At 37.7% G+C, this 20,200-nt stretch overlaps 1 protein-coding gene across 4 annotated transcripts in view; it reads right to left on the reverse strand.

Moving 5' to 3' along the window:
• The window catches only part of BEND6 (BEN domain containing 6), a 54,341-nt gene that overhangs the window by 7,550 nt on the left and 26,591 nt on the right, over positions 1 to 20,200 (reverse strand). For 3 of the 4 annotated variants that reach the window (XM_036415488.2, XM_036415487.2, XM_036415486.2), the window contains 4 exons: positions 14,599 to 14,776; positions 5,454 to 5,680; positions 3,420 to 3,612; positions 2,222 to 2,358 (listed from right to left, as the gene is read on the reverse strand). In XM_036415488.2, the coding sequence (XP_036271381.1) occupies positions 2,231 to 2,358; positions 3,420 to 3,612; positions 5,454 to 5,680; positions 14,599 to 14,776 (726 nt within the window). In that variant the 3' untranslated portion in view covers positions 2,222 to 2,230. Of the gene's footprint in view, positions 1 to 2,221; positions 2,359 to 3,419; positions 3,613 to 5,453; positions 5,681 to 6,471; positions 6,536 to 14,598; positions 14,777 to 20,200 lie in introns of those variants that run through there. The other variant, XM_045573118.1, reaches the window with a different exon arrangement.

A 20,200-nucleotide genomic window follows, 5' to 3' on the forward strand; every position in this document is an offset into this window, starting at 1 on the left:
TTCCCATTCAGAACATAGTTATTTCTGACACCTTGTTAATATCTATTTCTGATTCAAAATATATCTATTTCCATTCCAAGCAACTTGACAATCAAGCAAGACTAAGGCTCAGAAGGCACAAGAATATATTGAGTTCGTAGCAAGAGATTTGTTCCTTTTTAAAATGTTAATTGAGGCCATAGCCGGGTGATTTGATAACACTACTCCTGGCAAGCACAAGCAAAAACTGATATAAAAACCTTTTGACTAAATTTCTTCAACACTCTGCTGACTGATCTTGTAAAAGATGAGTTTTGTACTTATCCTTGGCAGTCTGAGATATTAAAAAGGCAGAAGTTAGAATATTAAAATGCTTTGGAGAGCCCTGAAATGTGATGATATGCTACAAAAAAAGCTCTATGACTCGTGTGTGTGGTAACATGGCATTTAGAGAGAGAACCTGGCCATTATACACATTAATAAGGTAGCCCGCGTTAAAACGAGAAGTTCTGAGGGCTCATTGAAATACTATCTACTAACTGAGAAAATATGAAGTTCACAGCCTACTTAAATTTTTAATCACTAGGGATAAAATGTCCTTATGTTTTATAAATCTTCAAGTCAGTCTACCTGTATATATGAGCCAAGGGAAAGAATCCTGCAGTTGTTATAAATAATTTTGTTTGTTTGTCTTTAAGGAAGAGAGACTATTGTTGGCCCTTATCAGTAGCCTTACTTGGATAGCAAAATAGTAAAGGACCCTCAAGGAGGATAGGGTGGTGGTCAGCAATGGGTGGAGAGTCGGTCGGTTAAATTACTGCAATCCACACAGTTCCACATCTCATTTAAAATACAGTCAGAAGAGCCAAAACCGGTTTGGCTCAGCGGTAGAGAGTCGGTCTGCGGACAGAAAGGTCCCAGGTTTGATTCCAGTCAAGGGCATGTACATTGGTTGCAGTAGGGAGTGTGCAAGAGGCAGCTGGTCGATGTTTCTCTCTCATCGATGTTTCTAGCTCTCTATCTCTCTCCCTTCCTCTCTGTAAGAAAATCAATAAAATATATTAAAAATATATAATAAAATACAGTCAGAAGAAAAAGACAAATAATAGTCTCAGAAGTGATAGAGTTAGACTGAGAACAGGCAAAGCAGAAGTTACATGGACAAAAAACCCGCCCTCCTGTGTTTACCCTATGGCTCTATTTAGCAATTAGAACATTAACAACATTGCCCCCGCTGGTTTGGCTCAGTGGAGAGAGCATCAGCCTACGGAATGAAAGGCCCAGGTTTGATTCCGGTCAAGGGCACATGCCCAGTAGGAGGCGTGCAGGAGGCAGCAGATCAATGATCCTTTCTCATCATTGATGTTTCTATATATATATCTCTCCCTTCCTCTCTGAAATCAATTAAAATATATTTTTAAAAAACCCAAATAACACAATAATGCATATTTTCACATATTTTCCATCAAAATAATGGAGAGGAAGGGTGAGCACCAGTGAAACAGCCAGGACTTGGGGCTGCAAAAGCAAATACAAAATTCCATTCCAGGATTTGCCTAGGGCTGGGCCTGTCTCTAAAGTGAGTCTCTGTAAAACTCGCTGTAAAGAAACAATTCTTTTCCTTAGCATAATACAAACATCTTGATACAAATCCTCATCCAACAAGCTGGCTATCACAACTGATTTAAAGACAATGAGAAGCAGAATGGGCGGTGGTGAAGGAAACCCCTGAATACTTCCAGCCAGGAGTTTGTACAATCACTGGGTTAGAGCTGTGAGTTCAGTGCCATTGACCTACCACAGATTTCCCCAAAAGATATGTATCTCATGTGTTCTAGAGAAACACTTCCTAAATTGTCATGTGCTCCTCCTGGGGCTCCTTCCTACCCTTACCCACAACTTAACATGTGTCTGTGAAGGGAAAAAAAAGTTCCTCAGTAAAACACATTTGGGAAACACTACACACTGTATGCTCTTCTTGGAGATTTCTGGGTGCACTTGGGCATCTGAAAAGGTATCAAAATATCTGGGGGTTTTTAGAAAGGGAAAATCTGTGTCACTGAAGCCATCATTTCCCAGATTTAAATTCCCTTCCCTGTCCCCACCTTCAGCCCCAGGCACACCAGCATTTCACTGGCCACTGGTATTCTTGAGTAGAGGGTTCAGAAAGTGCTTTTTCAGGGATAAAAGTATTGCATCTTCTTGCCACATGAGAAGGATGGTGAAGGTTGAAAATACTTACCACAAGGACCTACTTAATATCTTGAGAGTTCATATTTTTGCTTAAATTTGGCTTCTTAGTACAGTTGTTCAGTTTTTGCCCTATCATTCTTCTGATTGAGACATCATCAGTGTTGGGGAATAACTGTTTTGTGACTCCTGTAAAAAAACAACAGCAACAACAAAAACACTTTAGGAGGCCTTTGCGTCTTAGGATATGAACTGAGATAAAACATGAAGCACATTACAATTTTGTCTTCATTTTGCAAAAGTAGCCCAGTCACCCATGAGATCTTTAAATAGATGAATAGATAAGTAGGCTTTGCAAAGAAAGCAAGAGATAACGAAAGTTCTTTGTCTTTCTATGGTGCCACTCAACTTTAACCTTACTGCTTGCTCTGAAATCTCTCCCTGCTCCAAAATGCTAGGGATTTAATTGTATCCATCCCAACATCAGTTCGAACAGTCGAGTCTGACCCTTTTCCAAATAAGAAATTACATACTATTAAAATATAGAGAGCTGCGCCAATGGCTCAATGGGTAGAGTGTCGGCTTGGGGACTGAAGGGTCCCGGGTTCGATTCCGGTCAAAGGCATAAACCTTGGTTGCAGGAATATCCCTAGTAGGGGGTGTGCAAGAGGCAGCTGATGGATGACTCTCTCTCATCGATGTTTCTAGCTCTCTCTTCCTTCCTCTCTGTACAAAATCAATAAAATATATTTAAAAAATATATATAGAGAGAGAGCTGGGGTTAAGCGATTCCCTAAATTTGTTAGATATTTCAAAAGTTATTTGACAATCTAGATTATTATATTTAAGGAGAATCATTCACTTGAAAACCATAAGTAATGTCAAATTAGCCTCTGCCTTGCTAGGATAAAAGATAAGGCTAGAACTAAGATAAAGAGAAAATAAGATATAAACTGTCAATGAAATTTTGATTGAAAGGATTTTGAAAATTTACTTTTCTAAAGCTATAAATTTATAAATTGTCTAATTCCAAACTTTTCAGTGACATTCAATTTTAGTGTTTAGTTTAATATCTACTTTTAAAGTAAAGTTTTTCTATAAAATGTCCCATATTTACTAGGGTTTAGACTGTCCTCAGATTTTTCTTTCACAGAAAAGTAAATTTAAAGAAAAATATCATAAAAGAATAACAACCCAGAAAGCTAAAATAATTTTAAAATCATGACAGTATAATGCAATCATTTTATCACCTATGATTTCTTGAACTTCGTTCTGATTCATAGCTGGCTTTACAGTTTTCTCTCTTGAAGTAGAGGATTTTGCACCGGTCAGGCTGTGTGTGGCCATGTATTCATTTGTGTACAGTACTTGCATTAAGTCATTAATAAATTTCTGAGGTTTGCTCTTGTTACAACGAGCAATCTGCCATTTTTCAATCTTGAACTGAAAGGAAAAAAAAAAAGAATGAAATTGTAAGAGGAAAAAGGAAGTAAAATCTGGAGGAGCATATTATTAATTAAGGCATATCAGAAAACAAAATCAATGTTCTTTAAGGAGATGCATTATACTTTTAGTATATACTTTACATTTCAGGGGTTAGAGTTAAATGCTGCCTTTGAGAAAATTCCCAAAATTTGTGAGTATATACAGAGTATATACATATTCTTGTTATGGAATCTGGATTTGGTGCTTTAAGAATTAGTCCCCTTTTCAATGCTTAACTAAGTGTGGGCGGCAGAATAATGGCCTGGAAACTGTGAATGGGAAAACAACTTTGTAGGTGTGATTAAAATTAAGTATCTTGAGATGGGAAGACTAGCCTGGGTTATCCAGGTGGGCCCTGACCTAACTACAGGAGCCCTCCAATGCAGAAGAGGGGGGCAGAAGAAAGGGCCAGGAAACAGGACATGATGGAGGAGAATTGAAGAGTGAGAGGGACTTAGCTTGCCATGCAGGCTTTGGAGATGGTGGAAGCGGCTACAAAACAAGAAAAGTGGTTGCCACTAGCAGCAGGAATGGCCTTCAGTTTATGGTCAGTAAGAAAATTGGAACTCAGTTCTACAACCACAGAAGCTGAATTCTACAACCCAAACGGGTCCTTCCATAGAGCCTCCGGAAAGGAGTACCCCGCCCATAGCGTGATGTTACCGCACTTCTGACCTGCAGAACTCTCAGATAGTTAATTTGTGTTCTTAAATTACTAATCCTGTGGTAACCTGTTATACAGCGAAAGGAAACAAATACACTAAGATTCAAATATTCTGAATGGCAGATTTTTAGAATTGAATATTGTTTTTCCAACAATAATACCTGATTCAAACAAAACTCCTGTCTTTTTTAGCTTCTGTATTTTTATTAAGAGAAATTGAGGAAGTAGCAAAAAAAAACTGTGTCCAGACAGCATGCAGAGGATGAAATTTACCTCTTCCCAATGATACAATTTCATAGCCCTTAATGCACAGTTATCCTTCTGTTATTGGATTAAGAATTATCTAGTTTTAAAACATCATCACTGCCTACAATTTGACTTTAGTTTTAGAAATAAACTAGATATTTGTTTCATAAGTATTCGATTTACTGTTTTCTGTAATAGGAATGTTATGGTTGTGATCTAAAGTTACTTAAAAGTATCTTATATATAAAACAATGGTCACTTTGTGTTCTTTTTTTTTTTTTAAGATCTTTATTGTTGAAAGTATTACAGATGTCCCCTTTTTCCCTATTGACCCCCTCTTGTTCTTCCTCCCCACAAGGCCTTCACTGCACTATTGTGAGTCTATGGATTATGCACATATGCAATACATTCTTTGGTTAATCTCTTCATTCCCTTTGACTCTTCCCTTTGGGATTCATCAGTTTGATCCTTGCTTTTATGTCTCTGGATCTATTTTGTTCATCAATTTATTTTATTCATTATATTTTACATATGAGTGAGGCCATGTGATACTTGTCTTTCTTTGAATGGCTTATTTTGCTTATCATAATACTCTCCAGATCCCTTCATGCTGTCTCAACGAGTACGAAATCTTTCTTTTAGACAGCTGCATGGTGTTCCATTGTGTAGATGTACCAGAGCTTTTTCCCCCCACTCATTTATGGGTGGGCACTTGGGCTGTTTCCAGATCTTAACTATTGTAAACAGCACTGCTGTGAACATGGGGGTGCATATATTCTTTCTGATTGTTTTTTTTGGATCCTTAGAATATATTCCTAGAGGCGCTCTTATTTTAATTTTTGTATTTAATTGTGTCCCAGAGAAAGATAGGGTGGGTATTCCAACTGACCTGCTTCTCATCAGTGTGATGCTCTTCTTCAGCTCTCAAGGAAACTGGTGAACTGGAATTAGAATTTGAACTAGAATTACTGCACATGGAGGCAAATGAATCTGGTGAGGAGTTGTTCGTTGCTCTCCAGAGGGTGGATGAAGATGTAAACATGGTTCCTCGGCCCTTAAGCACGGCCTCCGCCATACCAACCAACTCTTCAAACTGGGTCACTGCTTGTGGTAACACTAAAATGGCAAGAAAAAGTTAACACTTTACAAGTTGTTTTTTAGAAACAGGACATATATACATTTCTTATTGTATGTAGAACAACTTATTAACATTTGCTACCTTTGGAAAACAAACATGGTAAGAAAAGTGGTTTGGCTGAAACTGGTTTGGCTCAGTGGTAGAGCATCAGTCTGCTGACTGAAAGGACCTGGGTTCGATTCCAGTCAAGGGCATGTACATTGGTTGCGGGCACATCCCTGGTAGGGAGTGTGCAAGAGGCAGCTGGTCGATGTTTCTCTCTCATCGACATTTCTGTCTCTCTATCTCTCTCCCTTCCTCTCTGTAAAAAATCAATAAAAATATGTTAGAAAAGAAAAAAAAAAGTGGTTGGGACATATTTATTATTAAATAATTTAATAATTGCTCAGTAATAAAAAATTAATTTATAAATATTTGGTGACAGTATTTAAATGTTTATACATCACATTGGAACTAAAATGAATGTTTTTACACATTGATTCTTTTTTCTAATTACTAATAGCATTATTTGAAAGTATTTAATGTGTTTGGAGACATGACTGATTTTATTACCAATCGCCTTCCAGATATTCACATTAAACCAGCTTAAGTGACAAGATAAACCATTTCTAGCAGATTAAAATAAATTTTCCATGACCTCTGTGTGTGGTTTGCCATGGAGTCAAATTCCATCAAACTAATAAAAATTCATTGTCACAATTCAAATCATCAAAGATGAATTCTGGTAATTAACTGAATGTCCTTTGTTCTTTTTTCAGTAGAAACTTACACATTCAAACGTTTCATGTCTCCATGTTAAATGGTCTTCTCTGTTGTTATATTTAGTTTGTTTCCTAAGGACAAATAACATTTTGTTGGAGTTGGAAGCCACCTTGAGCCCTATCTAATTCCACTCCTCACTTTATTGTTAAGAACCAAAAGAGGGAAAAATTTTTTTTGGTACATTTCTTAAACATATTACTGAGCTATAATCTTTAGAACAACATAAGATTTGAGAGCTGAAAATCAGGCATATTGATGACATGTCCAAATTAATACATCTGGTACTATACTAATAGAAAAATTTACTAAAGAAGAAAATATTATTTTATATACTTTCAATTAATACTTACTAATCACCTCTCCTTTGCCAGACACTTTTCAATCATAAATTACTTATTGAGCATTTAATAATATTAAACACTGATCTAGCTTTTACTCTGTGACAGGCCTTATGCTGGGAAATTTGCTCATGTTCATTCATTTAATCTTTATTGCAACTCCATGAAACAGGTATCATCATTATCCCTAATTTACAGATGAGGACAAGTAGGCAATGAGAAGTTATATAACCCATCCAGGGTCAACCCAAGTAGTGAGAAGAACCAAGATTCAAATTCAGACTCTGCCAATTTCATGCTATAAACTAGAGTTCATCCTTAAATATGAGTTTGAACTGCACAGCTCCATTTATATGCAATCTCCCCCTTCCCCCCCAGTAAATATATTGGAAGTCCTGGCCAGGCAGCTTAGTTGGTTAAAGTGTGATCCAGATATGCCAAAGTTGTGACCTCAGTCTCTGGTCATGAAACACAAGACTAAGTATTCCTCTATTCCTCCTTCTCTCTCTCTCTTTCTCTCTCTCTCTCTCTCTCTCTCTCTCTCTCTCTCTCTCTCATCAACCATATATATATATGAAAATTTTTAGAGATTTGTGACAACTTGAAAAAAACTCACAGATGAACTCCATAGCCTAAAAAAATGAAGAGAAAATTAGGTATTCATGAATGCATATAGCACATACACAAAATATGTGTTAATCAACTGTTTATGTTATCAGTAAGGCTTCTAGTCAACAGTAGGCTATTAGAAGTTAAGTTTTTGCAACAACATGGATGGACCTTGAGAATATTAAGCTAAGAAAAATAAGTCAGTCAGAAAAAGCTAACACCCATTGATTTCACTCATATGTGGGATATAAAATTTAAACTGGTGATCACAAATAGCAGTGTGGTGGTTGCCGGAGAGAAGGGGGTGGGAAGTGAAGGGGTCCTAATACATGTTGGCAGGAGAAGATTTGACTTTGGGTGGTGGGCACACAGTGTAATATACAGATCTTGTAACATAGAAACTCACACCTGAAACCTATATGATTATATTAACCAATGTCACCCCAATAAATTTATTTATTTTTTTAAAAAGGGGAGGAGTTAAGTTTTTGGAGAGTCAAAGTTATACATGGATTTTCAACTGCATGAATGGGGTCAGCATCTTTGCCTGCATTGTTCAAGAGTCAACTGATGAAGCAAACACTCAACATTTCCCAACCACTAAGTTAGGTGCTAGGGATGAAACTGAAAGCACAACCAGATGTGATTCTAGTTTTTTGCAACTGAGAGAGGGTGGAGGACATTATTTACGTAACTCTTCTGTGTAGTAAGAATTTGGCCTGCTCAACAGAAGGTCTATTCTGCAGCTCCTCCCTTCCCCATTCCCATCTTTCCCCATCGGTTCCTGGGAGGTAACCTCTAAATGCTTCAAAATTTCTCCATAGAAATGTCTTTGTTATTCATGGTGAGCCCCTCAGACCACACTTTATAGTTTATGATTACGGGGTTTCTCAGGGTAGGAATGACCATATTCAATAGTCTTAGGGTAGAAGCTGGCCATAGCCAGAAAGCCAGAACGTTCAATCACATAGGTGATCAATCAACCACTCAGTCATGCCTATGTAACAAACCCTTAATAAAAACTTTGGACACTAAAGCTCAGGTGAGCTTTCTAGATAGATGGACAATGCTTCATGCAAATTATAACACATCAATGCTAGGAAGGCAATGCATCCTGAGGACAACAGAAGCTTCACATCTGGAAACTGCCCGGACTCTGCCCTGTGTGTCTTTTCTAACTTTGTCTGGTTCTAATTTGTATTTTTTCATTGTAATAAATGAAGCCATTAATGTAACAGGGGTCAGTGAGTTGTGAGTTTCTCTAGCAAACTATTGAATCTGAGGGTGTTTTTGGAAAACCCCCGAGTTTGCAGTTGGTATCAAAAGTCTTAGGCAGACTTGGCAGTCTAGAGGACCATGCCCTTGAACTTGCAGTTTGGCTAAGTCAAGGTACATGCCAAGAAATGAAAGAAAAAAAAAAAAGACAGTCGTTAAGTGTGTAAAAAAGTAATATAAATTGAGCCACTTTAAGATGGAGTTGGAATACTCCAACTTAGGAATTGTCTTTGCACATCTCACTCCCCAAACTTTTGGAATGTTAAAACTGGTCACAATACCCTTTGGACTGGATCCAAAGCAGTAATATCTCAAACAACTGTTTGAAAATTTAAGAGAGCAGATATTATGAGTACTAGAGTGAAAAATGAAAAACATCCTTCAAATTAGCATCACTATGGTAGCTTATCTCTATCTATGGAAACTCCTTCCTCCTACTGATATAATTCTTCTTCTTCTCTTTCCCATAAATACCACTTGCCTTCAACTCCTAATTCAAATACTATTTGGGATTCTGCCTGGATTCTTCCTGAATAAGCTACTTTTTTGGATCTAAAAAGAATGGCCTTTTATTTTTAGACTGAGTGCCACGAAGGGGAAGCTTAATGTGGTTGACCCAACCTGGGAAAGGAAAGCTTTGATGGGGAGGTCATGATTGATCTGAGAGCTGAAGGCTGAGCAGGAATTAAATAGTTAGAGGGAATGAGAAGGTCATCAGAGGCACAGGAACCACACATTGACTTGAGGAACTGCAAGAAGGCCAAAGATAGAATGTAAAGAGAAAAAAGGAATTTGCCATAAAGCGAGGTTTCAAAAATATTTATTGTGTTTTCTAATAATGAAATTTGTACCTGCTCATTGAAATATATCTTTGTCATTTCTGTGTATCTCTCTATATATTCATTTATTTTTGTTTTCCTTTTTTTATTAAATTATTATCTGTCTACATATCTTACCATCCCCCCCATACATACCCTCCCTTCCCAGAGTTTTGTGTCCATTGGTTGTACTTATATGCATGTATACAAGTCCTTTGGTTGATCTCTTATCTCCCCCAGATCTCCCTGCCCTCCCCACTGTAATTTGACAGTCTGCTTGTTGTTTTACGGTCTCTATATCTATCTTTTGGTTCATCAGTTTATAATGTTCATTATTATCCATAAATGAGTGAGGTCATGTGGTGTTTCTCTTTTTTTTTAATTTTTTTTTATTTTTTAAATATATTTTATTGATTTTTTTGCCCCCCCTCCTACACATCCCCTCCCTCCCAGAGTTTATTTATTTATTTATTTATTTATTTATTTATTTTAATATATTTTATTGATTTTTTTTGCCCCCCTCCCTCCCTCTCAAACATCCCCTCTCTTCCCAGAGTTTTGTGTCCATTGGTTGTACTTATATTCATGTATAAAAGTCCTTCGGTTGATCTATTATCTCTCCCAGATCTTCCTCCCCTCCCCACTGTAATTTGACAGTCTACTTGTTGATATACTGTCTCTATATCTATCTTTTGGTTCATCAGTTTATAATGTTCTTTATCATCCACAAATGAGTGAGGTCATGTGGTGTTTCTCTTTCATTGATTGGCTTATTTCACTCAGCATGATGTTCTCCAATTCCATCCAGGTTGCTGCAAATGATGAGAATTCCTTCTTTTTTTATGGCAGCATAGTATTCCATTGTGTAGATGTACCATAGTTTTTTGATCCATTCATCTGCTGACGGGCACCTAGGCTGTTTCCAAATTCTAGCTATTGTAGATTGTGCTGCTATGAACATAGGGGTGCATATATTCTTTCTGATTGGTGTTTCTAGTTTCTTGGGATATATTCCTAGGAGTGGGATTACTGGGTCAAATGGGAGTTCCATTTTCAGTTTTTTGAGGAAATTCCACACTGTTCTCCACAGTGGTTGCACCAGTCTGCATTCCCACCAGCAGTGCATTAGGGTTCCTTTTTCTCCACAACCTCTTCAACACTTGTCGTTTGTTGATTTGTTGATGTTGGCCATTATGACAGGTGTTCATTTATTTTCTTTTACACAATTAGGACCATACTATATACACAACATTGTAGCATGTTTCCGTTTTTTTCCAATTAAGTCTGGAAGTTGAATATGTTTCCTAAATTATTATACCTTCTTGAAAATATGATTTTTGAGGTCTATTATTATTATTATTATTATTATTTAGGAAATAAAGCAATAATTTATTAACCATAGCAAAAATATACTTAAGACAACAAACCAAGGATGGGCATAGAAGCAGCAAGAAGGAAATTACTGATTTTTTTAAAAAATGATAGCTACTGGATTTGGGGCACCTATTATGTACTAGGCATTTATTATTTTCTAAATAAAATAAGGCTTATAATGAAAAGTAGTCCTCTGCCCTATTGTAAATACCCTGATTACCATTCCTAGAGGCCACTAGCTCCCCTATTTAACTGTTATTTTTTTTTCTGATAGCTATCTTCTTAGTCCTAACAATATACATATACAGGTATTTATTGATTTTTTTCAGATTAATATAATTATTTATTGACATTCAGCTATGTAATTAGCGCGCGCGCGCACACACACACACACACACACACACACACACAGTACTCACATGAAAACATATGTACAATCTTCACCTTTTCCATCATCCCAGTGTAGTGGTTGCACAATTGCTAGTTTAATAATTATTGTGCTTACATTATTTTAGTGACAAATACTATTCACAATTCCTTTCCTTTAAAACATGATTCCCACCCCCTCCCCAGAGTTAACGATAATCTCATTTTTTTTAATTTGCTTTTTTTTTTTTTTTAACTGCCTCTCTCATGTATTTCTAACCCCCCTACCAGAGGTGTAAAATCTCCTTTCAGTATGTTTTGATACATTATGTCACCTATCAATTTCAATTTTTTCTTGGAGATCTCTCTCCAGGAACCTTCCAAACCTCCCCACAATCTGGACTGGCTCCTGCTGGCTACTTGTCACCCCAAACTTCCCTTCATTCTGTAGCTTGTCTGGTCATTCTCCTGAATTAGAACACCTACCTGTTTTCTGGTCGCCATGTCTCTCTCTATTCACTCCCATCCCATTTTTTTTCTTTTTAAATATATCTTTTATTGTTGATCATATTACAGATATCTCCCATTCCACACATCCTCCCCACCCTCTTTTCCCCAGCCTCTCCCCACCCCCTCAGGTCTCCATTACCCTATTGTCCATGTTCATGGGCTATGCATATAAGTATATGTGTTTTTCAGTTTATCTCTTCTCTTCCCCTCTACCCTAGTCTCTTCCATGCCTCCATGCTTCAGGTCTTATTTTTTTATCAATTCATTTTGCTCATTAGATTCCAAAAATAAGTGAGATCATGTGATATTTGTCGTTCTCAGATTGGCTTATTTCACACCCATTTTGTAGGACCATATCCTCCATTAGCTTTTCTAAAAGAAAGCATGGGAAGTACATTATTGACAGGTTATAAGTTTAAAATATTATTTCATTTTCACACTTGGTTGATAATGTCACTGGGTATAAAAGTATAGATTTAAATAAGTTTTCTCTAGAATTTTGAAAGCGTTGCTTAATTATCTTAGGGCTTCCAGTGTTGCTGGTGAGTCCAATGCCTTTCTTGTTCCCAATTGGTAGTATGTTACATGCTTGTTCTTTCTGAAAACTTTATAATCTTGTCTTTATTTCTGGTGTTCTGTCATTTTACAATGATATGCCTTGGACAAGCCTTTTTTCTTTTTGTGCTATCTTTTGATTGAGAAATGTATGTCCTTCAGTTCTAGAAATTTATAATATTGATTTAAAAAATAACTTCTCCCTCTTTTCTTTTCTCTCTTGTCTTTGGAAATTCTATTTCCTGAACTAATTCTTGATTTCACCAAATATTTTCTATTTTACTTTTATTGGGAGAAATAAAAATGTGTCTAATACCAATCAGAATGATTCATTAGAGAAAAACTTGATCACATAGGAGAGGGAGAATTTCTGTGGCAATATCCTTGATTAGGTGAAAGAGGATGGGATTTGATGCACAGATGGAGATACTGCCTGTAGCTGGACAACAGAATAAGTCATTCATGAGTGACAGGAGAAAAAGTGGAGCATACAAGTCCAGGTGTAGAGAGATGACAGTCTTCATATCCTGCAATTTCTCAATGAAGTAGGAAATGAAGTCATCAAGTGAGACTGAGAATAAGGGAGGAGATGTGGGGAGTTGGCAGGTGAGGAGAAAATGAAATGGCAACTGGGGAGTGTGAGAGAGAGAAGAAACTTGTCATAGCCAGTGATTCTGTTCACAGACTGTTGAAACTGATTTGCTACTCTTTAATTTAAATTTTCTCACCTATATTTAAAACAAAAATTGGACTATAATTTTTTGGGTGGTGCTTTTAGGTCAAGTCCTTGTGTCAATAAAAGCAAGACAATAATAAAAACTACCATTATTGAGCACCTATTATGTACCACTGGTGATTTCTTCCCATTATCTCATTTAATCCTCATAACAACAGGAAAATGATAAATTACCCCGATTGAGAAAATTGAAACTGGCACTGAGGGTATGTAAAGTGACATGGTCAAAGTTTTATAGCTAATAAGCAGAGTTGATATTTAAAACCAGGTCTTTAACTCCAAAATCAATACTTATAGCCAGCAATTCATACTAGCTTTCCAGGTGTTAGTCAGTTTTTGTTTCAGGCTTTTTAATTTTATAAAGCTTTTCATATTACTCTAAGTTCTGGAACAGATTATATAAACATAAGAGTTACCTGTTTTTGTTTTTGTTTGATGTTTGTTTTAAATCAAAAAACCTCACCAGAGAAAACCATCTGTTATAAAAATACAACATTTCAAGTTGAAAAAAATAAAGAGATAATGGCTTATTATAAACATTATATTTCCATTCACATGTGGCTGTTTCTACTTAAAACTATAAAGCCTTCAGTTTAATAAATACTCCGAGGAAAGCAAATAAGCCATTATTCTGTCAACCTCGCTCACCAACATATTCCATCTGTCTCACTATTTTTGACTTCAAAAATATTGTAGAACTGTCACCCTAGGCTAGGCTGCCATCATGTTAGTCTGGATGGCTGCAGTACCTTTCAAGTTCATCCTCATTTTCTTTCTTCTGTCACTTGTACTCATTCTGCACACGGCAGCCAGAGGGCTTTATTTCAAAATGTTCTGTGTGTTTACTGTTTACAACAGAATGCTGCCCAATATAGGAAGTAACTGCCATATACTCAGCTGTATAAAGTAGTGTGTGGTGCTTAACTACAAAGGGAAGGCACACTTTGAAAAATAAACACATAAACACAACAGAAGATACTACCGAAAGGCATTATGCCAACTGGTTTTTAATGAGCTTATGCTGATCTTTCTCCTTTATAAGTCTTCCATGAATGTGATTATTTTCTCAAACCACTCCTCCCAACACCAAGACTAACATTTAATACATGAACTCTTTAATTCTAGTTGTACTATAGTGGGTTAGAACAGACCCCATTTTCTAGTGTTTTCCTTAGCAAAGGTGACTGAGACAAGTATATCATGAACACCTTAACATATTTGTTTTGTTTTACTAATCTTTTCTCTCCCGGCCTACCAGTGAGTGTCATATATATTAAGTACTCAATAAATGTCCATTGAACATTGTTAAATGAACACAATATTAAGCATTTTGTAGGAATAATTTAAAACTTTCTAAATAATAAACTAGCAGCTTCAATAAGGGTGCTCCCATATCAAATTATGCAATCATAGATTTTCTTAAAATGTGGCTTTTGTTATTTTTCTCTAAGGTCTTGATGTTCTTTTTTATTCTTGACAGCTGATGTGCAACACTTTCCACTCATAATGTACCTTCCCTTTCCTCTAAAGATGTCAGTTTCCTCAGCGTTTACCTTGAAGCATGACCAAAGACTGTCGAAGTCGGCTGTTCTCTTTCCGGGTGTTTGTCAGTTTCTGTTTCAGGCTTTTTATTTTCATGCACAATTCCTCCTTCGACAATTCTTCTAAAGGCTCGTCATCCTCACTGGAGCTCTCGCCGGGCAGAAAGGCATTTCCCGAGAATGGGTCTCTCTGAAACACAAGGCAGGACAAGAAAAGAAGCTTCAAAGTGACCTTAATTAATGGTTTATCGCAGGTTCTGTATGCTGAAGGGACCTACGGGTGCCTGTTCTCTCAGGCACTTCCAGTCCAAGAGAGGAGCTGGGCTCTCACTAATGATCTCGCCTCAGCTTTGTCTTCCACTGTCCAGGGGCACTCAGAAGAATATCAAAGTCCCATGCACGTGCCTCTTGAAAATCAGGAATCAGGATTCTGACGTTCTACCTACCGTCAGGGAGAAATACAAAGTAGAAAAATAGTGTAACAGAGCAGAGTCCACAAGACTACCTTTCACACCTGTGTAACTCATTCCCGTCCTCCATTCCTCCCCTCCTTCTTATTCACGGCCTCGCTGTTGTCATAGGACAATGCTGGGCTTTACTGCATCACAGAAAGGAGGGATAAGATTTCCCTAGGCCAGTGGTCGGCAAACTCATTAGTCGACAGAGCCGAATATCAACAGTACAACGAATGAAATTTCTTCTGAGAGCCAAATTTTTTAAACTTAAACTTCTTCTAACGCCACTTCTTCAAAATAGACTCGCCCAGGCCGTGGTATTTTGTGGAAGAGCCACACTCAAGGGGCCAAAGAGCCGCATGTGGCTCGTGAGCCACGGTTTGCCGACCACTGACCTAGGAAAAAAGCGTTCGTGTTTACCTTTTAGTTTTAAAATAGTCCTTAAGGTCAGTAGCAAGATAACACTCTGAACATACATGCACTTGAGTTGTAAAACCCAGGCCGCGTTGCGACAGAAAAGAATTTTCTCAAATTACCAAGCTGTCATCTATATATATATATATATATATATATCCAAACTTGGAAAAGTGGAGCACAGAGTGGAATTGCTAAAGTTCCAAATCTAGAAGATTCAAGTGTAAAGTTTTTGTTGTTGTTGTTTTTTAAAGATGCCTTATAGTAGTAGAGATGAAAGCATGACGTAAAGTTCCTCCTGCCTGGGAAGAGGAGAGCCTGGTGCAACGAGGAAGAGGAGCCTTGGGAATCAAGAACCAAAGTGGCAGAGAATCAGGTTCGGTTATCTTTGTTCCTCCTGGCCCTGCCCGTTGGAGAGAAGGAAGCCAGATGACAGGGGTAGGGATGATCTCTGAATGCATAATAATCTGGCCACTCAGTGTATCTATAATAATAAAAGTGTAATATGCTAATTAGACCGGACAGCTAAACAACTTTCTGGTTGTCCTTCTGGACGAAGTCATGGTGGCAGGGGCCGAGGCAGAGGCAGTTAGGGGTGATTAGGCAGGCAGATGAGCAGTTAGAGGAGATCAGGCAGGCAAGCAAGTGTTTAGGGATGATCAGACAGACAGTCAGATGAGCGGTTTGGAGCCAGTGGTCCTGGATTGTGGGATCTGGCCTAAACTGGCAGTTAGACATCCCCTAAGGTGTCCCAGATTGTGAGAGGGTGCAGGCCAGGCTGAGGGATACAAATTTTGTGCACGGGGCTCTAATATATATATTAGAGAATTCATGCATGGGTGGGGTCCAGCCAGCCTGGCCAGGGGGAGGGGACATGGGTGGTTGGCCAGCCTGCCTGCTGGTCAAACTGGTCGAGGGGACAATTTGCATATCAACCTTTTATTATATAGGATACACTGTCCCCTGGACAAGGAGTTTGACCAGCAGGCAGGCCAGCCAACCATTCATGTCCCCTCCCCCTGGCCAGGCTGGCTGGACCCCACCCATGCATGAATTCTCTAATATATATATTAGAGCCCCGTGCATTCAGAGGTCATAATAATCTGGCCACTCAGTGTATATTATACATATGTGTAATATGTAAATATGGAAATGAAAATTGCTATTATTATATATGGGCAAGTAGCTAATGTACTGACTCAAATATATAAATGCCAGTGGATTTGATTAAATAGAAATGAAGGATTTTTTTTTTTTTTTTTTTTTTTTTTTTTTTTTTTTACTTAAGGATCTCTTTTGAGACCATAGTTTTGTGGAGAGTACAGTAAGTCCTCACTTATCATTGTCACTGAGTTCTGCAACTTGAAGTGAAATGACATATAATGAAACCAATTTTACCATAGGTTAATTGATAGATACAAGAGTTAAGTTCCTATGGCATCTCATCACTGTTATAATGAAACAATGCTGAACAAAATGACATTATTTGAGGACCTGTTGTAATTAAAAAACATTAAAATAAATCATTTGAACCACTTTTGGCAAGCTCCTACATATTTGTGATATCTAAAACCACTAGAGACCAATTTCTATAATAGATATTTATGCAAATCAATTAAGATCAGAATTGAAAACCACTTGAAGAGACTAAAAAAAAAATCCAACAACAACAAAAAATAAAAACCCAGTAGAAAAATGCACAGAGGCAGTGGCTGCGAGCTACCTCCAGTTATCGCTCTCCCATTCTTCTACAATAATAAGTTTTTAGGTGGGCAAGTATCTGTCAGCTAACGATCATATGTCCCAGACTCCCATGCAGCTCAGTACAGCTGTATGTCTGAGTATTGCAATAAAATCTGAGTAGAAGTAATGTGTACCATTGTTGCATTATGACCTTAAAAGTAATGAGCATGTCTTCTCCTGTCTGTGTTCTCCTGTGCTGGTAGAGAGAAAGCCATGATGGTGAGGGCTGTGGTTGTTACCTTAGTCCCAGAGAGAGAGGCTGTGTGGTGAGAAAGGCAGAACCACAAGACTAGAGGGATCCTCAACATTGCGGAGCTGGCATACCAACCTGGACTGCTCTTGCTGTTATGTGAAAGGGAAAAAAATCTTCTATCTTGTATAAGCCACTGTTTGAGTCTTTGTTATAGCCTTTGCAACATGTATGATTATATATATACATATATTTTAATAATTTAATTTAATTTAATTTAATTAATTTTTTAGAGAGAGAGGATGGGAGAGGAATAGAGAGATAGAAACATCGATGAGAGAGAAACATTAATTGGCCACCTCCTGCACACCCCACATAGCCTGAAACCCAGGCATGTGCCCAACTGGGAATCAAATTGGTATCCTTGTGGTTCCTGGCTTGACACTCAACCACTGAGCCACACCAGCTGATCCAGACTTTTTTTTTTTTTAAACATGTATTTTATTTTATTTTTAATTTAATTTAATTTTATTGTTTAAAGCACATGTGTCAAACACAAGGCCCGCGGGCCAAATCCGTCCCGCCAGGCCTTGCAATGTGGCCCGCACCGCGCTGTCATCACTGCACTCCGCTGCGTTTCCATCACAATGACAGTTTATGACTGTTCAGTAAACCATTCGGCCCGCGATTTAGGCTGGATTTTAGATTTTGGCCCCTTCTCTGATTGAGTTCGACACCCCTAGTTTAAAGTATTACAAATAGTAGTACATGTGTCTCTTTCCCCCCCTCTCCCCCCACTGACTTCCCCCCAGCCTCCCCTACCCACTGGCACTTGCCCTTGTCCTCCCTCCCCCAGTATCTTGCATCTGTTGGTTGTACTTATATGCCTGCACGTAAGTCCTTAGGTTGATCTTTTATCCCCGCAACTCGCCCCTACCTTCTTGCTGTAGTTTGACAGTCTAATCCAGATTTTGATACCTAGAAGCAGGATACCCCAAACCTGGTGACATCAAGCTGTGAGCAAAAAGAGCACAGGTATAACATAGCAGAAGGCTATTGACTTTTGTCCGACCTTGTTGACATATTTGGTAAAACTGTGATCTGGGAGACCATGTGCTTACTAAGTCTGGAAAATGAATGATGGTGTGTATCAGTGGCTTCTTACTGGTGCTGACCAGTGTGCAGAGATGAAAGGTTTTTCTTTCATCTGCATTTAGAATGCAGCCTGCAATCTCAACCGACTGACAGTCCAGTCATATTAAATTTATAAGGTTTGAGCCCTGGCTGGTGGCTCAGTTGGTTGGAGCGTTATTCTGTATATCGAAAGGTTGCAATTTGATTCCCGGTCAGGGCTCATACCTAGTTTGTAGGTTCAATTCCTTGTCAGTGCCCCTCAATTGATGTTTCTTTCTCACATTAATTTGTTGATCTCTCTTCCTTCTCCCTCTCTCTCCTTCTCTTCTTTCCTCTTTTAAAAATCATTACACATATCATTAGGAGAGAATAAAAAAAGATTGCAAGATTTGAAAAAGCCAATTACTTCTACATCTAAGTAGCTGGAGGGTAAGGCTGTGACCTCAAGGCCTTTTCAAGAACTTCTTAAGTTCTTAGCGAGGCGCTGAGATCCATCCCAATGGGAAGGATCAGATTCAAGCTTTTTGGTTCATGAAGTCTTCAGGTAACTGCCAAAAGTTGAAGAAAAAAGAGGCTGAGCACAGATACCATAATAAGAGGAGAGTTTTCAGGCTTGTTTTTGACCAAATAAACTCTCTGTCTGTAGTTACTTGTAATGGATCCTGAGTAAAATAAGAAGCTTAAAAAGCTATTAAGTTTTTGAGAAAAACAAATTGCTAAAGAAATCACAATACTAACCTGCGAGAGCATGTGACTATCTTACCCCTCAAGAAACCAGGGGACCCCCAAACCTGCACCAGAGAATTGAGACGAGGTATTTTCTCCCATCAACTTGTCCAAAACATGAAAGTTGGATATCAATGCAAAGTGTTAGTAAAAAAGAACAAGTATAGGAACCCCTCATGTACTGCAGACTGAAGTGAACATATTGGAAAGCAATGTTACGGTGCCTTGTCAAATGAACTAGACACAAACCTATAACTTATAGTTCATTAATCACTATCCTAAGTATTTAGTTCAGAGAAATTCTCACACTGTTTCTTAAAAGAACATACATGAGGATATTTATTTTGTCAGTGTTTGTAGAAGCAAAAGGCTAAGTGTTCATTAAGGAGGAAAGGATAAGTTAATATGGTGTTATGTAGTAGTTAGACACAGTGGATCTGATGCATAATAGATGTTAAAAACAGTGATGATTGAAAAATCAGAAACAAATCAAGGTATATATTATGATACCAATGTATTACTACTAAATGATATATCTATAAGGTTGTACAGTGAAGCATAATTTGTAAAAAAAAAAAAAAAAGATTGGTAGCAAGCCAAATCCATCATAGGGGACTACTGGTTAGATAAAGAATGGTACATGCATGCAGTGGAATAACATGGAGCTGTAAAAACGAATAAGATCTTTATATATTAGTGGAAAGATCGTCAAAATAAGTGAAACAACAAAGAACAAAGCAGCATCTCTGGTAAGTTACTTTTTGTGCAAAAGAAGGGTTAAGAATATCTATATTAACATTTGCTTTATTTGAATAAAGAAACACAAAAGGGATAAAAAGAAGGCAATAAATGCTGTTATCTGTAGTAGGGGAGTAGGAGGTGGGAATAGCATGGATGGGAGACAGGGAAGGCAGAGAGACTTTTTAGTGTTTACCTCTGAAATATATATGTG

Source organism: Pipistrellus kuhlii, unplaced genomic scaffold (genome assembly GCF_014108245.1).
Source record: "Pipistrellus kuhlii isolate mPipKuh1 unplaced genomic scaffold, mPipKuh1.p scaffold_m20_p_5, whole genome shotgun sequence".
Taxonomy (NCBI): domain Eukaryota; kingdom Metazoa; phylum Chordata; class Mammalia; order Chiroptera; family Vespertilionidae; genus Pipistrellus; species Pipistrellus kuhlii.